The sequence below is a fragment of the Cynoglossus semilaevis genome, chromosome 12 (genome assembly GCF_000523025.1).
Source record: "Cynoglossus semilaevis isolate Cse_v1.0 chromosome 12, Cse_v1.0, whole genome shotgun sequence".
Lineage (NCBI taxonomy): Eukaryota > Metazoa > Chordata > Actinopteri > Pleuronectiformes > Cynoglossidae > Cynoglossus > Cynoglossus semilaevis.
In genome coordinates, this window is record NC_024318.1 from 6,026,237 (window position 1) to 6,047,067 (window position 20,831).

Genomic DNA, 20,831 nt, shown 5'->3' on the forward strand with positions numbered 1-20,831 from the left:
GGCCGGCTGCGGCGGCGGCTGCTGCTGCTGCTGCTGCTGCTGCTGCTGCTGTTTGGGTTAAACATGGCAGCAAGCAGGTGTGGACGACAGAGATTCATCTGAGGGGGATTTCCACTACAGTCTGTAGATGTGAAGTTGCAAAGTTTAGATTTCATCATTTCAAAAATTACATGCATAACGGAACTTGACTGACCGAAGAACATGGGGGAAAAAATCCAAGAATTTTATAAACCAGAAAACTTGGGGGGCAGACATTTAAACAAGGTGAAATTAAAATCACATTTTTAGTTGATTAGTCTATTTCAGAATCCAGTCGTGGGCCGGACTAATTTGGACCACGGGTTATTTGTTGATGCACAACTTGTTTCCCCACAGATCCCTTGTGTAAGGTGTCGGTGTTGACTTAGTGAACTTCACTGATGCCCGACTCACACAGTACAGAGCGACAGGGTCCAGATCGTTCATCCAGTGTGGACCTGGTGTTGACTTTTAATCTTGCAAATCTTTCACAGTTACGGAAGAATACGCTGTGATCGATGACATAAATTACCGTCAGAACATCTAGCTGTTCAGAATAAAAGACTGTGGTATATTTTATTCTCTTTCATCGACAAACCGTTAGATCCCGACTGGCTCACAGCTGTTGACACCGTAAATACAGGAGCCTTTTCTTGTTAATTGCTTGTGGAGTGCACAGGTCTAAACACAAGGAAAACAGAATATAAAGATGATGAAAATACAGAAATACATTCCCCAAGGAACTCAGAGCGACGCCACCATTCACAGCCAGATCTCCCCTGATCTGTGCCAACCTGTGATCTTCTCTGCCAACTCCTGGTCCCACAACAGGCCATCATAGAGACTCTATAAACCTGCTTGAATGGACAAGAGGAGGAGAAGTGTGGCGACAGCACCATCAACAGACAACATTTGTCCTGAAGGACTCCAGCCGAGTGACTGTGTGCGTTTAAAACACTGTGATTAAAAAAAAACACACAAGAGGAAGGAAACCGAACTATACCACGTTTGTTCTCAGTACTGTACCACACTGACTGAACCGTCCATCCACAATGACCACCACACAACAAGGAAACACAACACAGTGCATTCAGTGGTTTTTACACTTATAGTACACAGTGAGTGAAGTCAATAAAACAATGGTTCCACATCTGCAGCCTGAAAAGCTTTGTTTTTGATGTGCAGGGAAAAATGTTTTGACCAGTGAAAATTAACAAGCCTTGGAATCACACCAGCCTTAAGTCTTCACAAACACTGCAATCACTCAATTTATACTGATTAAATTGATTTACTGAAATATGTGCCTGATATCTGAATGTACACAAAATGTCATCACAAGGTGATTTTCTTGCTGAGACCTATTTAAATAACGATGTGTATCAATTTGTTACTTTAAACATGGCGATAGATCACCAGTTTACTGGAAAGCAGACACTGTTTTTAGTTGAAATGGTCTCGTGTTGCAAAAGCTCTGCTCACCTTCTGTACAGCTGACTGTGTTAAATATGCAGAAAGTGTTATCTATTGATTATTACAGAATCTGACTGTATTAACTAGTGTCAATTTGATGGATTTTTTTGTCTAATATGTTACTATTTCTTTCCTTTTGTATTGAATATAATGAACTTGGTTGTTAGCATTGCTCTGCTTGGTGTCTTCACTGTGGTTTGACTAGAGTTACAAAGCTCTGCCACCAGTATAACTCTACCTTCCAGTTCATGGCATATTTATGGAAACTCAACCTACTGAAGTATTGGTGACACCAGTCTGTACCACGAAGTAGACGAATGAAGATAAAGATATCAAGACAACTACATTACAAAGCCTTTTCCATCTTCCTGCTCTAGTCATATCCAAAAATGCCAAAAAATTATAGTTTGAAACTACAAAAATCAGAAGAGGTTTTCTCAGATTTTGCAAAATAAATCTTCAAAAATATAATTCAAACTTGTCAAATTTTCTCCTCAAATTGGCGTCACAGTCTGACTTTAGAGAAATTCTCACTCAAAGAAACCCTGTGAGTTAAACAAAGGAAACAGCAGGTAGGAGCAGCAGGAGAAACATTATCCAGCAGAGCTCCGTTCTACAAAGTAGACAAAAATAACAGCAAATTATATACTACTGACAAACAGAGGTACAAACAAACCCAGTAAAAACTTACTTTACAGAACAAGTTGTGCAATTTTGGACACAATTGCAAAACCTTTTCAGTGTATTTGTACACTGATTTTTTTTTACTGATATAAAGATGAAACTCCTCCTGGTGTTTCTTCCTGACAGATGCAACAGAATACTGTAATGTGTAAAGTGTCTCCATCCATAACATGACTGGGAGCTAGCTGTAAAAGCAGCCGCTGTGCTCTCTGAATGACAGGTCACAAAGAAAGAAAACACCAACAACTACTGTCAACATACATAAGAACAGATCCCTGGTTAACTGACCACATATTTACACATGTTAGATGCCTTTCATTCTAAATGCCATAGCACAAAGTCATGCATTTTTAACGGCTGAACACACAACCGAGAGCCGACTGGGTTTCACCAGACTCCTGAGTCAATGAATGAGGAGTATTGATTACATCAAGGTCAGACGAGAAGACCATGTGCCCATATTTAACAGATCAATCATTCCACTGAAACATTCGGAGCATCATCACCGTCTGAGTTCGAAGCCCATTCATTCAATCATGGCTAGGCTTTTCTCACTTTAAATCTCGTCCGCAGCAAAGCTCCCCTTGTGACCTGTCGAGTTTGCAGTTTGAGACCTGAGTAAATCAATTTTTAAAATAAACGTTGCACAAGTTAAAACACGACTAACGCCAGAAAGACACACGTGTCTTGCTGAAGCAATGACTTTTGTTTTTCGCAGGAGTTTGGAATATAGTCAAGCCCAAGTAACAACAACTGATAAGAACTCATAATGATGATCTCATTATGAACTTTAAACTGATTAAATGCCTGTTTTGTTATTAATAATACCAATACAATATTATTATAGGAATGCTTTGCAGCTAATATGTATCCCCTACTCTCTTTTGTTACCTGTGGACACTAGTGTTTTTAAAAACAACAGTGTTAAATTGAATCTAATGATCTTTTTTTAACACAAAGAATTGTTTTTGTCATTATTTGTTAGTCCATTGGTCTTAAATAGAGCAGCATTTGACATTCAAGAAGCCTCAATCTGACACCTTTTAAATGGTCACATGTTCATCTAATATAATTTGGGTTATGGAGTGTTTTGGAATAGATTATTATATATCTTCTATTTTATATCTATCTATTTTATCTGTTTATTTCTATCTATACTGCAGTCTTTTACCGTATGTAATGTTTATGTAATGTATTTCAAATGTAATTTATACGTTATAATTTCTGACAATGAAAAACATTTTGTATTAGTGTTTAGGAAACAACCATAGACATTCCATTGCGGGTTTTTTTTTTTTACATTTAATAGAGAAAATAGTTGCAATCAACAATTTTTTTCAAATATCCAAATGAAAGTGCATAAAAAGATAGTAGAAATCCTGAAATGAAGTCACTTTTAAACAGTGTTGTTTCTGCAGTGATGTCGTGTGCTGCCGGTCTTTGTTTCTTACCTGAAACACGAACAATTTCCTCGAAGATAAGAAATCTGAGGTTTCCTTCAGTTCAGGATAAATCCGAGTGGACTTTGACCAAATCCACACACGCAGGCGACACACACTTTTCTGTCAAACACAGAAATGGAGCAGCAGAAAATAGCTGAGGCTTCAGTGTGTATGAGCTGCTCTAAGCTCGACTCGTCACAGGTGGTGTTGTCACCACCTCCTACTCCTGCTGCTCCTCCTCCAGCCTTCACTCCTTACTCGTTATCTTGTTTAGACACCGAGCCAGTTGGTTCTCCTTTATCAATCCAGCGACGCTTCTTCCGTTTTTCCTCAGGTGAAACTATTCGCTCCTGCACAGAAATACTCCGATCAGTGAATGAAGGTGAACACCAACCTGTCTTGTCCAGCACTGCCTGCTGGCCCTTTACTGACACCTAGCGGTTGAACGATGTATCTCACATGTAAAGCTTCGCAAATAGGTGTAAATATTAGTATTAAAACATAACAAAACCTGCACGAATAGATTAAATTTAAGTTCCTGTACAGAGTCCCTGTATACAAGTGTGTCACACTGCCGTTAGCCACAAAACAAAACAAAAAAACAAAAAACAATTTCACCAAATTCCAAGGATCCAGAAAACAGAATTGAGGTGCGGTAAAGGTAGTGTATTTATACGGTGTATAATATACACAATTAGATGTTAAATATATTCAATAAATGCACTTTCTACGTTCAGGGTAGAAAAACATAAATTTCTTGATTCTGGACACATTAATGTTTCGGTGAGTGTTCAAAATTAGGCTCAGTATATAAAGACAAAAGGAGTAATGTTCTCACAAAATGTTTACAAATGTTTTGGGTTTTTTTAAGACCAGTTGATAAAGGCACAAAAGCTCTACAGCACTGTACTGATATCAGACAGCATGACGGGGACAGTTAAGGGTGAAACGTTTGAAGATAAAACTCCTGAGATAAAGTTCAAGTGGTTGGAGCATGTGAAGGAGAGAGATAAATTGTTATATTTAACAAAAAATCTTGTAGCAAGAGCTGGAGGAACTAAAGAAAACACCAAGATACATGGACACAATGAAGGAGAAGACAGGAGTGGGTACATGTTGCAACTGTCGGGTGGGAAACAGGCTCAGAGATAATCAATGTATATATATATATACACACACAGTATATCAAACTCTTTCACCATTTCAAATTGCAGTGAATGCAGTTGTTATGTGGACAGGAGGTCAGCATTTAATGAAGGAAGGTGCCTGTGTGGAAACCTGATCCCATCATTCTCTCCCGTGTTTCCTTCCCCAGAGATACACAAACACAAGCCCAGAGGGGCTATATTTATACAAGGCAGCAGCAAAAGCATAGATGAGGTTTATAGCTATGCTTGTATGCCCCGTGTGTCTCTGCACACTGTTGCTAAAAATTAAAACAACTGCTGGAGCAGAAGAGATCAGCCGTGAGTGAGAAAGAGCAGCAACAGCAGCCCCTCATGTTTCTCTCTTTCTAGATTATGTTTTTCCATTAAAAACCAATTTTACTGCATTATGAATGTTTGCATCAATTATGCAGTCAGTCAGTGGGTACAGACGTGATGATGGAGAAAATAGTCCAACAATTTTACACAAACTCAGCAGGGATTTTGTGTAGTTTGTGTCCTCGGTGCTCTGCAGAGTTCAATGCAGCTAGTCACAACCACAATGCCGAAGGCTGACAGTGCTTTTCTTTGTGCTATTAAATTAACAGGCATCTACACAACATTTGCAACCATCCTGTAATTCATGGGATATTTTGAAAAGGTTTAGATCTCTTTTATTCAGACTGTAGGAAATTATTTTTTTATAATTTATTACCTTTTCCTCCAATAACAATGTGTATCTACATCATTTCAATCAAGGACATTTGATTAATACTCCAAATTAATACAATGGCCCGAACTTATAGATAAGTGTTCTGGTTTTCCATGCAACATAAAATGTCTCTGTTCTGGAGACTTATTATAATGATTATAGTAATCTTTATTGAGAATTAATTTCCTAATATAGATGACAGCTACAACTTTTATCCACCAGAGGGCACCAAATATAGCATAACAACAAATATTGGAGATATCGTCTGTGTGATTACACTTGTGATTCTGACTTGACAGACTAAGAAAGTGCAGGGCGACAAAAACATAGTACAAAGTATTTTATTGTCAATGTTTAAAATGCTACAGTACATTTGGAATACATTTATGACAGAAGGACAAAAATAAAAATAAGAATAAATACATCTGCATTGACAGAAATATGTGACAAGATGATTTTTAGGAATGTGAAGAACATAAAATTCATCTTTCATTTTTTAAGAAACAGTTTGACTTAAGACATGTTGTGATTTTATAATGTGATGTGACATATTTAAATGATTACACACACACACAAAAAAACAATCTTTCCGGTATAGAGTTTGCCTTTTCCCGTGACTGCATAGCCATGGAAAATGGCTGTAGTGAAAAACAACTATACTGGATGGCATTTCCTTCATGTTTAAAGTCCATTTTCATATTATTATCATTACTACAGTAAATTGTTACTAGTTTGTGTCACAGAAATACATGGTATATGTGGTAAATATGGCATCTCTACCATGTTCTCGTACAAAGGAGTACATAGAACAGATTTTCATTGACCACAGACTGAACAGCAATGATTAAAAAACACGTTTTTAGTTTGTTGGTGGTCACAGCAGAGACGTCATAGCTCAGCTCCAGTGCAGGCTGTTTTACAGAGGCACAATCACTCGGAGCGGACAATGACAAACAGGCCTCGTTAGATTGTCATGGTGACATCATTATATTAAAAAAATATCGTCACCATCGTTATCAACTACACCTGCAATGCAAAGAACAAACTGTGATAGCTACAATAAAGAATGAATCTAAAGTGTAAAAATTACTTTTCTAGGAATAAAAATACTGCTTGTTCCATTTACATGTGATTTTTTTTACAGTAAGCTCAGAAAAAATAGATGTCGAAGGAAATACAAAAACAGTGGAAAAAAAGAAAAAGAAACATGTCTGAAAAAATATGTGAGAGTTTCTCTGTTGTAGATTTAGAAAAGTGCCACGAAGATGATCCTTCATTTTCTCCGGTCTGCCTGTATCTCTTCAGTTCAGCAGAGTCCTTTTCTCTTCTTTGTGTATGTGTGTGTATGTGTGTGTGTGTGTACTGGCAGACTGGAATGTACACAGTTGGTTGTGTTTAAGCCAGGCTTCTCTGCCTTGGTTTTATTCTGGGATAGAGCTGAGGGGGGAGAAAAAAGTGTTACGATGAAAGTTTCTGGAATGAAGTTTTTGCATGATCATTAATACATTTTACTTCTTGGGTGACTCAGCACTCACCCCTAGGAGGTTGCGAGGGATGTAACCCTCGGTGTCGGCCATTCTCGCCCACCACCAATCGATCTCTTCCTCATCTTCTCTGCGTACGATGGTCATGCTGTCTCCTTCGCTGAAGGACAGCTCGTCCAGGTTTCCTGCACTGTAGTCCCACAGACCGTAGACCACGCCCCTGTTCATGATGCCCATCTTCTCTTGAACCCCTGAGGTTAAAAAGACAAAAAGCAACAGAACCAAGAATTAAAATGCCAATCTTTTAAGAACAGATCTTGATCTCTGATCCCTGATCCCACTCACCGTAGAGGAACTGAGAGCACTGGGTGTAGCCCTCCTCCATCTCTTCACATTTATCAGCTGCTGTCTGCATGTCGCTGTAGGTCATGGCGAACACTGCGGCGCCAGACTCAACGAGAAACTTGCACACCTGGACATTGTTGCAGGATGCAGCGCAGTGGAGTGGTGTCCTGTGTGAAATGATAACAGATGAAGAATAAAAAAGATGAGGAGAGAACACAATGTTCAGATGTTTGTAGACACAGCTAAAAAGACAAGAGATGATGGAGCTGAAATTCAACTTACCAGCCGTCACTGTCCGCAGCATTGACATTGACACCAAACTGGACCAGGAATTTGACAATCTCTGTGTGTCCAGCACAGACTGCGTTGTGAAGAGCTGTTATGCCTTCGTCGTTGGGTTGACTAGGGTCCTCCACCTGGGATGGAGAAATACCATAAAGCTCAATCAAAACTTTGAATTCAGTTCTAATAACTAGACGTTTTATATAGAATTTCTTAACTGTAGCTCATTGTTGAGTATAAGAGCTGACACAAAAACATGGCTTACTTCATAAATGATTCTCTGAACCAGGTCAAACTCTCCCTCCAGAGAAGAGTCCAGCAGTAGAGCCAGTGGATTGAACTTCACCCTCATGCTGTGATCTATCCGTTCAGACCCAATCTTACGTAAGTTGGTCCTCTTACCCTGAAAACACAACAAAAATATGTAAATCAAGTTATACTTTCTAAAATGAAAAAAAAGAGCTCAGAATAAACTCCAAACATTTGCCAAAACTCCTTTTCATTCAGCACAAACGTCCACTTTAAGTCAAGTTCAACCTGAACTGAAAGCAGGAAAAGTGTTTGTCAGACTCAGAGCACGGAGATAATCCACCTTTCAGCAGCACACACTGTTAAGAAAGTATTTTCTGAAACCATGACTGTACACACTGGTGGTTCTAGTACTAAGTAGGATAAATACAGATTATATAAACTGCTAACTTGGCCCAATACCAGAGCATATCAGCAGATTAATAATGTTCAATAAATAAATGAAAAAGTAAATAATTTTTCTCTCTTTATATTTATTGGAGAGATTTGGTCAAATCTTCTGCTGTTCAGGATTCTGTGTGCAGTAAAACACAGATGAAAGAGTTAAAATACTTTTCCTGGCTGTTTCACTCTGCTTATAGCACCGTGGGCACACAAGACCATTTTAATGTAAATGAGCTATATGTGAAACTTTTGGACTAACCCATTTAGGTGCCTAATGTGCTGCACTTAACAGCTAAACAACAACAAGAAAAGTCTGAATAGTGTTTATTTTCGGTGCAGATTGCCTTCAAGTTAATGTGAGAAAGTAGGGCGGGCAGCCACTTAGTGCTGGCAGAATAAGGCCGCTTTCTGCAGAAACAAAAGCCGTACTTGATGAGGATCATTAATTATATAACATCAGAGCAGGTCACTGCTGAACGCGCTCACTAATACACATCTGAAACTCATGATTCGCCCCTCGCTGGAACATGTGAAGGGTTTTAAGAAGAACACAAGAATAATCTACCAGGAGAACAGCGTCCATGACATGTGACAACATGTAAGAACTGACAATCAGCAACAACACAACATCGACTTACCGGTGGAAGTGTGACCTGGCCCGTGACCTCTGGTGCCTTCATGTAAAAGGGATCCTCTCCCAAAATCTCCTGCTCCGCTCCACTGGGGTACGGGGGAGGAGGGTAAGGAGGGAACTCCTCCATGAAGCCCTCTGGAGGTGGAGGAGGGAGGTTGGACATTGTGTCTTCCAAGCCCGCAGGTGGCAGTGGAGGGGGTGGTGGGAAATTACCATCGTCTGGCCTGGGAGCTGGGTGGGAGGGTGGAGGAGGGGGTATAATGTCCTCGGCCTGTGGGATGGCCGATGGCGTTTTGTTCTGTTCGGTATGAGCAGGAACTGGAACGTTAGGACTCGGGACGTAAGACAGTGGAGGTCCTGCTTCTGGAGCCTGTCCCGTCTCTGACGGCTGGTCCTCTGCACCACTTAGTGAGCCGGGAACCTGTGGCTCTGCAGAACCCTCTGCTGTTCTCTCTGGCTCACCAACAAAGTTTGGAGTGGACGGTGTACCGACAGTGGTCTCCATGGCTGCCAACGTGGTCTTCTGATAGAGGAGTTTCTGAATGTTGGGCCCCGCGGGCCCTTCAGGCTCTGTGATGGAGCTGCGCTTCTTCAGGGGTCTTGGTGCGTTATACAGTTTCTTTCTCAATGCCTCCAGGTCACTCTCACTCTGGTGCCTGTATGGGTTTGAAATGAAGGGCAGAAGCTTGGTGGGGCTGAGGGGCCGGGGGATGCGCTCAGTTTCTGGTTGGGGGCCCTCAGACGGGCTTGGACCAACATTGTTAGCTCCGCTGTGATCCACCTCGTCGAAGGCAGGAGATCGTCTGTCCTGGTACGGATTCTCTGGATACTGGGAGATTCCACTGGGAAATACTGGCTTTCCGTACACTAGAAACAAAGACAGCAAACAAGTGTAACAACTGTTTAGAATTAAAGCAGAGTAATCATTGGTCAATTTCAACGACAGATTTAGTTTTTGTTTCTGAAATTTTAAAGGGGATTGTCTTAGTGCTAGTGTTAAATGTGTGAACCATAATTTCAGATGGCCTTAAAATTGGATCATACGGCAAATTGAAAATTATTCAAGAAAACACCACATTAATCCACATATAGAGACACCAGCAGGAGTTCGTTGCCTGCAGACAATAGAAGTTCAGTCATGAGGAGTTAATATGTTTGTCTCTCTAAAAGTAAGATGTAACAGATGGTCCAGTCTCCGTGGCTCCTGCTGCTCTGGTCACCGATGTGTGAATGTTTTCTCAGTGGGAAAAGTCTATCTGACAAAACTAACAGCAGATTTTAGTAGTGAAATGTAACTGTAGATATAGTTATTATCAAGGCCTGTGATGTGCAGAATTCATCTCACAAATGTAGTGAAATGTAACTGTAGATATCCTGTCTAAGATGTGAATCCCTTACTATGGTAACTATAGATGATATCAGCCTGTTATTATCAAGGCCTGTGATGTGCAGAGTGTCCTTGCGTTGAAAGGAACATGTTACAGTGACACGTTCTTACCACTGGCAAATCCGTTGTTGCGGTTCTGGGCTCTGTTGATGACGCCGTGCAGATTGGACTGGAAGGGTTTGCCTGCTCCGGGCTGCTGAGTGTACATGGAGTATATGGAGCTGGCTGCCAAAGTCTGAGGTTTACTTAGGCTGGGATCTTTGGAGGAGGGCAGCTCGGGGGTGAACGGTCGTACGGTGGCTGCTGGAGGAGTGTCCTGCTTATTAGGCAGAGGAAGTGTCTGACTCTGTGACGCAGTCATTGTGCTGCGGTTCTGCGATACCTGGGGCTGCTGGCTGTGAGACTTGGCTTTGGGGAAAGTGCCGGTGTTGAGGCCTGGTTTACCGTAGGGTACAACACCTGGGCCTTTTGGTTTGGTGGGGACGGGAGGAGGCACTTTCACTGGGGCCTTGGGAGCAGCCTGCAAATGAGAAACAACAGTTGTAAAGGAAAATATGCACTGACCTGAGTGGGATGATAAAGGAATAAGATCAAAATTGTTCATGAGAGTTTTGGCAATTCTCACCTGAGCATCGCGGACCAAGTCATCGCTGCTCTGGTTTTTCCGGAGAGAGGTAGCAGGAGCTTCTGTTGGCTCAAACATGGAAAATGGACGTACTTTCCGGTCTCTCTTCAGTTCTGCGTCATCTACTTATTTACAAGGGGCAGATTTAAAGAAGAGTTAGTATGATTGAAGTGTTGCTGCAGCATCTACAAATATACTGAACTTTGGGTTACAACGAACCACATGTACAGTATGCAATGTTAAGGGGTCTCTATAGGGGTGTGTGGCAAGAATCTGGTGATATGATACAGGTGGTGATATGATTTAAAACAATTTAATTGTAGGTAAATTAATACAGTGGTGTAGAAGAGCAATAATAGCAATATATTGTGGAACAAAATATCACAATATTTCAGTGTATTGATATTGTCTTAGACCCATAGTCTCTTACCATTCTCAGAGTTAGCGTTGGCGTGGGAGTTCATTCGTGGCAGTGTGGAAGCAGAACCGTGACCGTTGGTGTTGGAGTCCATACCTGAAGATCCCCAGTCTGGCAGCCTGGAGGGATGAATACCTGAGGAGTAAAGGTAAAGGCAACAAAGAATTAAACAGTTAGCAGAATCAATAAAGACAGTGGAAAATGCTGTGTTCTTCAATTAATCTGGACATAACTGCACATCAAGCTTGTGCTACGATGCTAAAAGGTTTTAGGTAGTGCTTTATAAGTTTATAGATACTGTGATACCACAGTTTGGTTCCATGTCATACTTTGTGTGTTTCAAACAGAGCTCTTGTGCATCATCGTACACACGTTTCTGAACAAGACCCGACTGGTTTGGTGAGATGTTACACTGCACGTCACTTTTTTTTTTCTCTCCAACTGACCCATTTAAGAGCAGCAGTAAAAAAGAGAAACCTATATTAACACAGAAGAAGAACAAAAACACGTACACACACACACGCAACAGCAATCCATAGTGGAAATATGACAAATATGTAATCAGTGGATCTTTTTCCTCTCACAGAAAGAAAAACAAGACTGCTGAGTGCCATTCATGAACACACAGAAACACTAGTGTGTACCTTTTCTCTTCGCCCGCAGCTCTTTCAGAGGCTTAAGCAAGAATATGGCTTCTGAGGTAGATGCATTAAAATGAGGAAAAACAAAAATGAAGCAGCTGTAGACAAGTTGAATTGTTCTACACGTGGACCCACAAACGAGACCACACAGATTCTGCCACATTCCCCAGGAGGTTCCTGTCTTGTTCTATGCAAAATGTTCTCATTGTGGAGAAAACTAGGAATGAGCAGTTTCTCTGCACCTCCCGTTCCGACATCCACACACTGCACATCAAGTTAGCATGCAAAACAAAATTGAGTGCAACCACATCACAGATGGAAACACAAAACACAAAAAGTTTCTTTTAAATCTGGATTCAAGGGGATAATAATAAAGAAAGAATATTTAAGAATCAAACCTGTCTTTATTATGTGACAAATTTCTTTTCATTTATTGGTAAATCCTGACTATTTTTCTTTCATTTCAGTGCACACTAAAACATACCAGGATGTTGTTGGATGTTTTTTCATTTTAGTGAAAAATTCTATTAATTTCAAGTGTTTTTAATAGCACATTTGAAATCACGTTAGGGAAAAGCGATGTTGGAATATATAATAACATCCCCTGTGTCAATAACTCTTGCCAAGGATAGTGTTAGATTAGTGTGAAGAAAACAAACCACTGCAAAAAAGGAAAATAAAATAAATCTGGAGGAGAAAGTAGGTCACTCACTACAGTAAATACCACAAGTTTAGAGAAAGTGGAAACGATGCAAAAGACTTGGAACTTCAGGCTGACTAAACCTGAGTCACAACACATAGTACTTAAGCTACCTTCTGAGCTCAGAGTGACATCACAACCAGCTGGCAACCGAGACTCTTCTGCCCCTGCTGGTGGCGAGAAGGACTTTTTTACATTTCAAAAAAAGAAACCAGCTCCAGAATAATAAACAAGAAACACAGATCACAGCTGCAGAGGATTCCCAGAAGTTAGGAAGTCTCTGCTGTTGTTTTCCATACAGATGCTGCTAATTATTTATAATAGGATTTTTGGGAAGTACTTTTTTAGTAGCAAAATCTAGTAAAAAAAAGAACACTTGTTGTTACAAGTGTTCTTTTTAATCACCTAAAAATCTAGTAAAAAAAAAGAACACTTGTAACAGCTTAATCACCTGCGCTAGCCTTGCTCTGTGGGTCGTGGGAAGGCAGCGTGGCAGTGCCGTCAGGGTAGGCTGGTTTCACAAGCAGCTCGTGTCTCATTGGGCCCCGGGGCATGGTGGACGACTGTATGTATGGGCCGACCGCTGCCACACGAGATGGACCCGTCTGCTGTCCGGCTTGGCCATCAGAGGGCTGCTGTTCAGTGAAAGAGAAGAGCAAAGAAATGGAAGAAGAGCAGAAGTTTATTTGGATAAAGTCAGTGATGAAATTACCAAAAAGAAAGACAGAGTCTGGCATAAGGAGGTGAATTAAATCAGAGAGTGGTGATGCTGAGATGTTGGGTCACCAGGTGAACAGTGCTCTGATACCATACGTTGGATTTTTAGGCTTTATGGGATGTGGCTTACACCCAGTGACTGTGAGTGAAATGACAGACGGTCCTTTTATATCAGGGCTGTGGCTGACGTTCATCAAACTACACAAACGTTAATCATAGATTCACCATAGACCTAACACCACCCCCACATAAGTCCATGACAGAAGCAACAAAAAAAGAGAAAAGTGCAGCCTTAGTTTGAAAATTCACTCTCAATTTTCATTCACTCAAATCCTTTGGCGGCCAAAGCTTTTTTCTTTTCTTTTTTTTTTAAATCAGTCACTGTGGCATATTTGGCATAAAGCATTTCCAAAGAAGTCATAAATGAACAGCTGCTCATAAGGATAAGATAGATAACCGTTGACCTACATATTTGTCATTGGAACTTCACCCTATTCACATCATATGAGAACTTATAATTATTGTGTTTTAACAAACAAAAACAAAAAGTCTTTGTAGACAACATTGGAGCTAAGTTCTTAAATTTTCTGACCTGTGGGTGGTGTTGGACATTATATTACAGTAATAAAGGACTCAAGCATTCAGACCTGCTGATAAGACAAAAGTGGTTACAATTACAATTCATTGTTATTGGGAAGTGTGTGTAAGTTGGTATCAATACAATCAGCCGTCAACTCACCACCATCTGCTGAGCTCTGCCTTTTATATTATTCAGATACTGAGTAAAGAATATATAATACACATTTGAGGTCAATCTGTAGATTTTTCAAGTAATTCCTTAAGAATTTCCAAACCTCCCAACAGTATTAAAGACTTTCCAGAATAATTTCAGGACAAAACTCACTCTGACAGCTGACAGTAAGTCAACCTGCATGCCTAACTCAGATGGATATGGTAGTTTGACCTATAAAACGTCAAAAGCAAAACAGAAAATAATAATGTCCTCTTATGTGATTATAGTCCAAAGTCAAGATCAGAGGAAATAAAAAGACAAATATTTTCAGCTCCGATGGTAATTACCTGAAGATGAGTTTCTTTTGAAGCCCGCTCTTTACTGGGAAAGCCATTCTTGAGAAAACAAAAGCACAGACATGCAAAAGCAGTTCAAAAATATATAGTCTCCCTTGAACCAAGCTAGTATGAGCCTGGCTTATTTTGTTTCCCCTGAACTCGTCATCTAAAACGGTAAGGGGGTGACTCAAGTGGTAGAGCTCTTCAGTCAGTATGGTTATAAGTGGCTGTGGTGTGATGTCAGCCCGGCGGTTGCCATTTGCTTGGAAGAGAGAGCAGCTTGGATGGAGCGTGTCTTTGTACTAAAGTAAAAAAGGCCCACTCATTATGATTCCAGGCAGAGTGTGGGTAAATCACCTCCTGACTAGAACCTATTCAAGCCCTTCATCTTTAAAACACATGCATGCACACTTGCTTTCTCTGTTCTGGTCCCACTCCATCACACACGCTGACTGCTGCCTCAGACGTGGATGTCATTAGGTGTAATTCTCACATCCGATGATGTAGCTGAACTGACATTTTTCATAACATTTGAACTGAATCAAAAGAAATAAAACTGACTTTTTGGAAAAAGACTGATTGTGGCACCCCCTGCAGGGGAGGGAGGGTATGTACCGTGGATGCAAGTACAAAAAGTAAAAAGTCCTTTGACGGAGTGTGTCAAATCATTTTAACGATGATTTTTACCTGTTAACTAATTTGCATTCTATAAAGAAAATAGCAAGGTAATAAGAACAACAATAATCACATACCAATTTAATAAGAAATTTGCTGGAAATGATGAAGATGACCCACTGAAGGTGAGACAGGCAAAAACAAAGTTATCCATCACTGAATCAGTGTTAAGGCTGGTGGATAATTTATAGTGTTTATCATAATCATCATCCATCATTTTAGTCTCATTAATCTTTGTTCTCCCTGTCCATTGTGTTTTCTGATGTTCAGTGAGTAAAAGGGCATTCATCACAAGTGGAGGTCCTTAACTTCCTTTATCAGTCCCTTCACATATTAACGTGATTTCTTCTGTGTTTAATCCCACTTTCATCTTTTTCACTTTGAAACTTGTTCATCAAACACAGTTGTTTGAAAGATGCTTGTTTATCTCTGGTTAACCAATGATTAGCACCTTCCTGTTTCTGTCACGAGAGCAGCCGAAGCAGATAGCATCTCCTCTGACATTCCTGTCCGTCTGCAATGTCCCAGTCATTACCACCCACTGATCTTCAGCAGTTGTTTGTGCCAAATAGAACTAAGCACGCAGCAGAATGGATCCAAAAAAAAAAAAAGAAGAAAAGAGCAAGCACAGCTGTGTAACACAATCCGACCAAAGACCAATCCTCCATCAGGAATCTCAGTGAGAGGGATCAAATAATAAAAAATAAAAAAAGACAGGTGTCCATGGTTTGACAAAATGGTGCAGACATTCCTAAACATACACAAAATATGGATATATGATTTTTTTCTAAATATAATCGTAAGCCCTGGGAGTGCAGCTTCAATCAAAACCATCCCCCTCACCCTAAACAGCTATGAATGTCTCTGTAATGACATTTTGTTCTTGTCATGACACTGCATTACTTGCTTTTCAGGGTTCCTGTGGGTATCATGTGTCAGTTTATGTGTCTGTGGTTGATGATACTTACAGGCACATTTTCCTTTTGCTGCAACGCTGCCTTTTTCTTTGACAGCCGATCCCGCAGCTCACTGATTCGTTTGTCCATGGCTACCACCTCCAGGTTTCGCTTGTTCAAGCTATCTCTCTGCTGCTGCAGCTTGGAGTTTTGTTCCTGGTTAAGCTTGTTCCTTACCTAAACACCAAGAAAGAGCGAGTATTTGACTAAGAGAGTTCAATATAGGCATTCTGTGGCCAATCTTTGTTAAAAAAAAAAAAAAAAAAAAAAAAAAAGAATCTCATACTTGCAGCTCCTTGTAAAGGCGATCTAGTTCAGCCACAGAGCCCTGACTGTCGTGGAAGTTGTCCATTTTTCCATTTTTGAGAATCTCCAGTTGTCGACTGAGATCCTCCACCTTGGATGCGGCCATCACTAGTTCCCTCTGCTTCTGCTGGAACAGGTTGTTCATCTGTTCTATCTCCTCCACTGAACCACGTTTCAAGAGGGATAAGCACCGATGGGTAGACAAAAGAGATGTAAGAGGAAACTCAAAATCCAACCATTTACTCTCCAACTCATACACCAACCTAATTTTCCATTGCTGACGCGTTTCTGCTCCACCTGGCCCTTGAGGGCCCGGACCTTCTTGAGCCGGGTCTCTTGGTTCTCGATGTTTTCCCGAAGGCGTTGCAACTTCTCCTGCTCGGAGGCCTGCTGCTGCTGACGCTGTTCTTGCTGCTTCAAGTAGCGCAGTCGCTGTTCCTGTGAACAGCAGCATGATTAAAATCACCTTACAATTTTCTGTCCCCTCTCTGTCTGTAATTATTCCTTAGCTGCTACTTCCATGCGACTTAATGCAGGGCATTTAATACAAAATGGGGAATCATTATGGGCTGGGTGAACAAGTGAAGCTTACTACTTCCAAAACCCTGTAGCAGTTTACTTTGAAATCGATTGAAACATTATTTCATCCTTTCTTTAGGGCATGTGTGCTGATGTCCGTGCCTGTTTATTTGCTGTACTCGTGCAGGTGAACACTGATTGCTGGAGGTTACATTCCCTTGGCACACAGTCATACCCACAGGTATAAAAAGTAACTGCACAAGTGGTTTGACAACACAAGCTCTTGCCTGCAGGACAAAGTTAGGGTGTGAAACATTAGCAAAGGTAAACGTGATGTTCTTTAAGGGCTTCAATACAGCACATACGCCTGTTTTATCAAGTAGAAGTAAGATCCAAAAACAAGAGCAGGAGGAAAATGGTGAGCCAAGTGTTAATTTAATATTTTTTCTGCCTAAATCCCTTGTCTACAGTGCAGAGTGATACTAGATCCCTGCAGCCATTGACAAGTAGTTTCACATCTTAGCAGTACAAAGCTCTTCTTTCTAGCCTGTGAGTATCATCTTATTTTAGCAAGTGAAACAGAGGCGTTTTAGTGCCTTTGTTTACGTTCCATCTCTAACCCCCACTACTCTGCCCCTAAATAACCTTCCCTACAATTTTCACTGCACTCTCCTGCTTTCACTTTTATACCCATCCTCTAATCCAATGATGTCGATACTACCTTTCCTGTCTCTTTTTCTGCACTTTGTCTTTTATTCACCTTGGACGCAAGGAGCTGTTGTTGAGCTTCAATCTGCTGCTGCTGTCTGGCTGCCATCTCTTGAAGCTCAGCCAGTGTCATGTCCATCCTTGGTGTGCCCACCTGGACAGATTTGAATAGAAGGACAAGGGCTTCAGTACTTGCACAAATTAGGTCTTGGACTTTTTTTTTTTATATCAAATAAGGTATGTATGTATGTACTTTGATGCAATGTTTTCCCCATATCCTAAATGTTATTTATGCGCAAAAATGTATCAGGCTGAAAAAAATTTGATTATTAATGATCACATTATTTATAGTATAGCACCCAAATATAATTCAATGTACTGTAAAAACAGAGCTTTTAAGTTCTAAAATATTCCAAAAAACAAAACATGTGTAATGGTGATCAGAAACATTATTCAAATATAGAATCTTACCCCATTCTCCATCCTCCTGTCTTGGGGGCCTTTCATTCCATTTCTTTTTGGCTCCATGCCTCTTGAGCCTCCTGCATAAACAAGCCCAGACAATACATGAGAAATCACAATCCATTGTCGAGTTTCTTCAAGGGCAACATTCTCAGACTGACTAAAACAGCAAGCTGAGCAAATTTGTGACCTTTACAGATCGCTGTGAAAATGAACTGGAACTTCATCCCATCTGCAAATGCAGACACAGGTAGGAATCAGGAGTTTTTCTGGGGTTTCAGAGGTGGGTGTGGATCTCTGCTTCTCTAGGAAACTACTTGAATAGGTGCTTTTTTTGACACACAGATCTCTTGATTAAACCCCAATACAAACCACTGTTTCCACATGTATGGATGTCTGGATTAAACCCTAATACAAACCACTGTTTCCACATGTATGTAAATATAGTTATATTCATTATATTCGTTCCAATGGCCTATGAGCAAAACCCTAGCACCTGCATAATAGTTTCAGATGACCATACAGTAAAAACATACATGTTCAACATATGCAACAGTTAACTGTTGTAAAAATGAAAAAAACAAAACCAAAACTCAAGGGAAATGAGTTGAAATATGAGTGGATCTAGACTATAAACCAAAATGAGTTTCCTGTTGACCAGCGCTGAGCCAACAGTGTGGGAAAACAAGAGCAGACTAAGATAACAGGAAGAGAAAACAGTCGGTAATCCCTGTGTCAGACTCAGGACACGAGGGTAAAAGTGTTTAGTTATGCAACTGGGAGATGAGAGAATAGTGGAGTTTACTGTTCCTGGAAAAAACAAACTGAAAAATATCATATATATTTAAAAGTCATATATAAAAATATATCAATATCGTCATCCAAAATCTATACATTGCCCAGTCCTACTTGGTAATGTTCAGAAGACATCTTTCATTTCATACAGTTGTGGGTATTTATTTCCTTCAGACAATGCTCATGCTGCCCTTGTCTCTGCTGTTGTATTGTATTGACGCCAGTTTTTTTCTCTCTGGCAGACAGCCTCTGTCCAAACCTCTGAACTAAGGTCAAGTAAAAGTAACCCTTTTGCATGATTGTCTGTCACATGTGTTGTTGTGTCTCGTGATAAATGTGTACGCTTACCGGTCTCTCTGCCAGGTGCTCGGTTATGACGCAGAAAGAAGCGCACCTCAGCCCTGTGCTGCCCCCATCTTTGGAGCACATCCAGCATCCTCTCCCCGTCCCCTACAGCTCGCTCTGCAGATGGGGGTGAGGGGAATAGGCACATAGAAAGAATGTTATAAAATCGCAAGGAGTGAGTTTGATGATTTCTAAAAATAGCATCAGGAGAAATAACTGATGTGTCGACAATTATTATCACAAAAACACTGCCAAAGTCGCACCAGGAACCCTTGGTCATTAGCCGTTATTTCCACTACACAACTTAGATTCTAGTGAAGAACCAGGTGGAGGAAAGGAGCATACTGAGATGGAAATGTGCCTTTAACAATTACAGCAAGCGCCAATGACAGCTTTATATCTTAATTTAATGAAAACAGCAGTGCTTTGTTTTCTACGACAGTCAGCAGGGGCCTGAGGAGCTAGCAGTCTTTTAGCGGCTACTTGAGGAAGTACTCAAATAAAATTATTGGCACTTTATTCACCCTTATTTCAACATTGCCATGGAAACGGTGACAAAGCGCAACTCTTGAGTCAGGATTCTGAATGCTCCCCATCTCTTAGAGATGAGTGAAATGAGGCAACCAGGAAAATCTCACCCTCTCATCCCCACCTGAGGGATGTAGATGATGTCAGGGTGCTTGTGATTTTGGCAGGGATTAATGGATCCACTTCATTTGCATTGCAGATTCAAAGAGACAAAAGCCTTCAAAAAGAAATCACTAAGCAGTTGACCACCCAGCTGATCTACATATGGTCTGAAAAGCTGTTTATGTCTCACTAACGGACGAAGACAAGGCATTTGAACCGTCTCTTGGTAAACATCTTAGTTCCACAGAATAACATCATGTGATTCTTCTCCTGTCTGTTGTGCAGACTGTTCACACTGGATATAGTGCTGACGACACTCACCAGAACCGCGCCACATCTCAGACAGGTGACAGTCCATCTCCCCGGGCTCTTTGCACAACTCCACCACATCTCTGCACAGAGTGTCTGGAGTGACTGGAACCTCAGTAAAATGCTGGTCATTGTTACTGAGGTATACTGTCAGGAACATCTGTGCAACAAAAGAGAGGGCAAGAGAGAGAGAAAGAGAGGAAGGGAGGTTCAGATTGACAGACAACATGTGAAATGATGTGAAATAAAGTGGTTTAAACATGATCTCCTTCAGTTATCTATGTATATAATTATTATCTGCATATTGGGTTATTTTCCAGCAATCTACTGGACATTTTTTCTTATGCAACCCTTAAGATTTTTTTTAGGTCTAACGACTTCCTGGATATATTATAACCTTGAGAAAGCATTTCTACAGTAACATGTCTGAGCACAGGAAGTAAGTATAACTTCTAAAACTCTGTCACATTTGTATACAAATCCTTCCTACTGTCAGATATTAAGAGATTTTAAGGTAATGTACACAAAGAGGTAGTAAGAACGTAGTAGAAAATAACACTTATGAATCAGTTTCAGAAGTTAATGTAAACAAAAAACTAGTAAGAACGTAGCAGAAAATAACACTTATGAATCAGTTTCATTTGTTTATAAAACTTTA

At 40.5% G+C, this 20,831-nt stretch overlaps 2 protein-coding genes across 10 annotated transcripts in view; both read right to left on the bottom strand.

The window, feature by feature from the left end:
• Nucleotides 1-4,000, bottom strand: part of LOC103387203 (semaphorin-4G-like) — a 19,133-nt gene extending 15,133 nt beyond the window's left edge. Inside the window, exon 1 of the mRNA XM_008321735.3 lies at nucleotides 3,624-4,000. The gene's annotated coding sequence lies outside the window, so the exon portion shown is untranslated. The remainder of the gene's footprint in view (nucleotides 1-3,623) is intronic.
• Nucleotides 1-20,831, bottom strand: part of LOC103387204 (apoptosis-stimulating of p53 protein 2) — a 31,305-nt gene that overhangs the window by 1,509 nt on the left and 8,965 nt on the right. The window contains exons 3-21 of one of the 9 annotated variants that reach the window (XR_003051393.1): nucleotides 20,186-20,333; nucleotides 19,238-19,351; nucleotides 18,104-18,174; nucleotides 17,685-17,786; nucleotides 16,669-16,843; nucleotides 16,386-16,567; nucleotides 16,112-16,276; nucleotides 14,478-14,525; nucleotides 14,302-14,361; nucleotides 13,132-13,315; nucleotides 11,352-11,474; nucleotides 10,922-11,046; nucleotides 10,408-10,816; nucleotides 8,914-9,776; nucleotides 7,848-7,985; nucleotides 7,583-7,716; nucleotides 7,301-7,467; nucleotides 7,007-7,206; nucleotides 6,809-6,908 (exon numbers count right to left, since the gene is read on the bottom strand). Coding sequence is in view for 8 of the 9 variants with exons in the window: in XM_017037470.2 (XP_016892959.1) it covers nucleotides 6,867-6,908; nucleotides 7,007-7,206; nucleotides 7,301-7,467; nucleotides 7,583-7,716; nucleotides 7,848-7,985; nucleotides 8,914-9,776; nucleotides 10,408-10,816; nucleotides 10,922-11,046; nucleotides 11,352-11,474; nucleotides 13,132-13,315; nucleotides 14,302-14,361; nucleotides 14,478-14,525; nucleotides 16,112-16,276; nucleotides 16,386-16,567; nucleotides 16,669-16,843; nucleotides 17,685-17,786; nucleotides 18,104-18,174; nucleotides 19,238-19,351; nucleotides 20,186-20,333 (3,450 nt within the window). In the remaining variant the exon portion in view is untranslated. Of the gene's footprint in view, nucleotides 1-5,798; nucleotides 6,909-7,006; nucleotides 7,207-7,300; nucleotides 7,468-7,582; nucleotides 7,717-7,847; nucleotides 7,986-8,913; nucleotides 9,777-10,407; nucleotides 10,817-10,921; nucleotides 11,047-11,351; nucleotides 11,475-13,131; nucleotides 13,316-14,301; nucleotides 14,362-14,477; nucleotides 14,526-16,111; nucleotides 16,277-16,385; nucleotides 16,568-16,668; nucleotides 16,844-17,684; nucleotides 17,787-18,103; nucleotides 18,175-19,237; nucleotides 19,352-20,185; nucleotides 20,334-20,831 lie in introns of those variants that run through there. The other 8 variants (XM_017037471.2, XM_008321738.3, XM_017037470.2 and 5 more) reach the window with 8 other exon arrangements.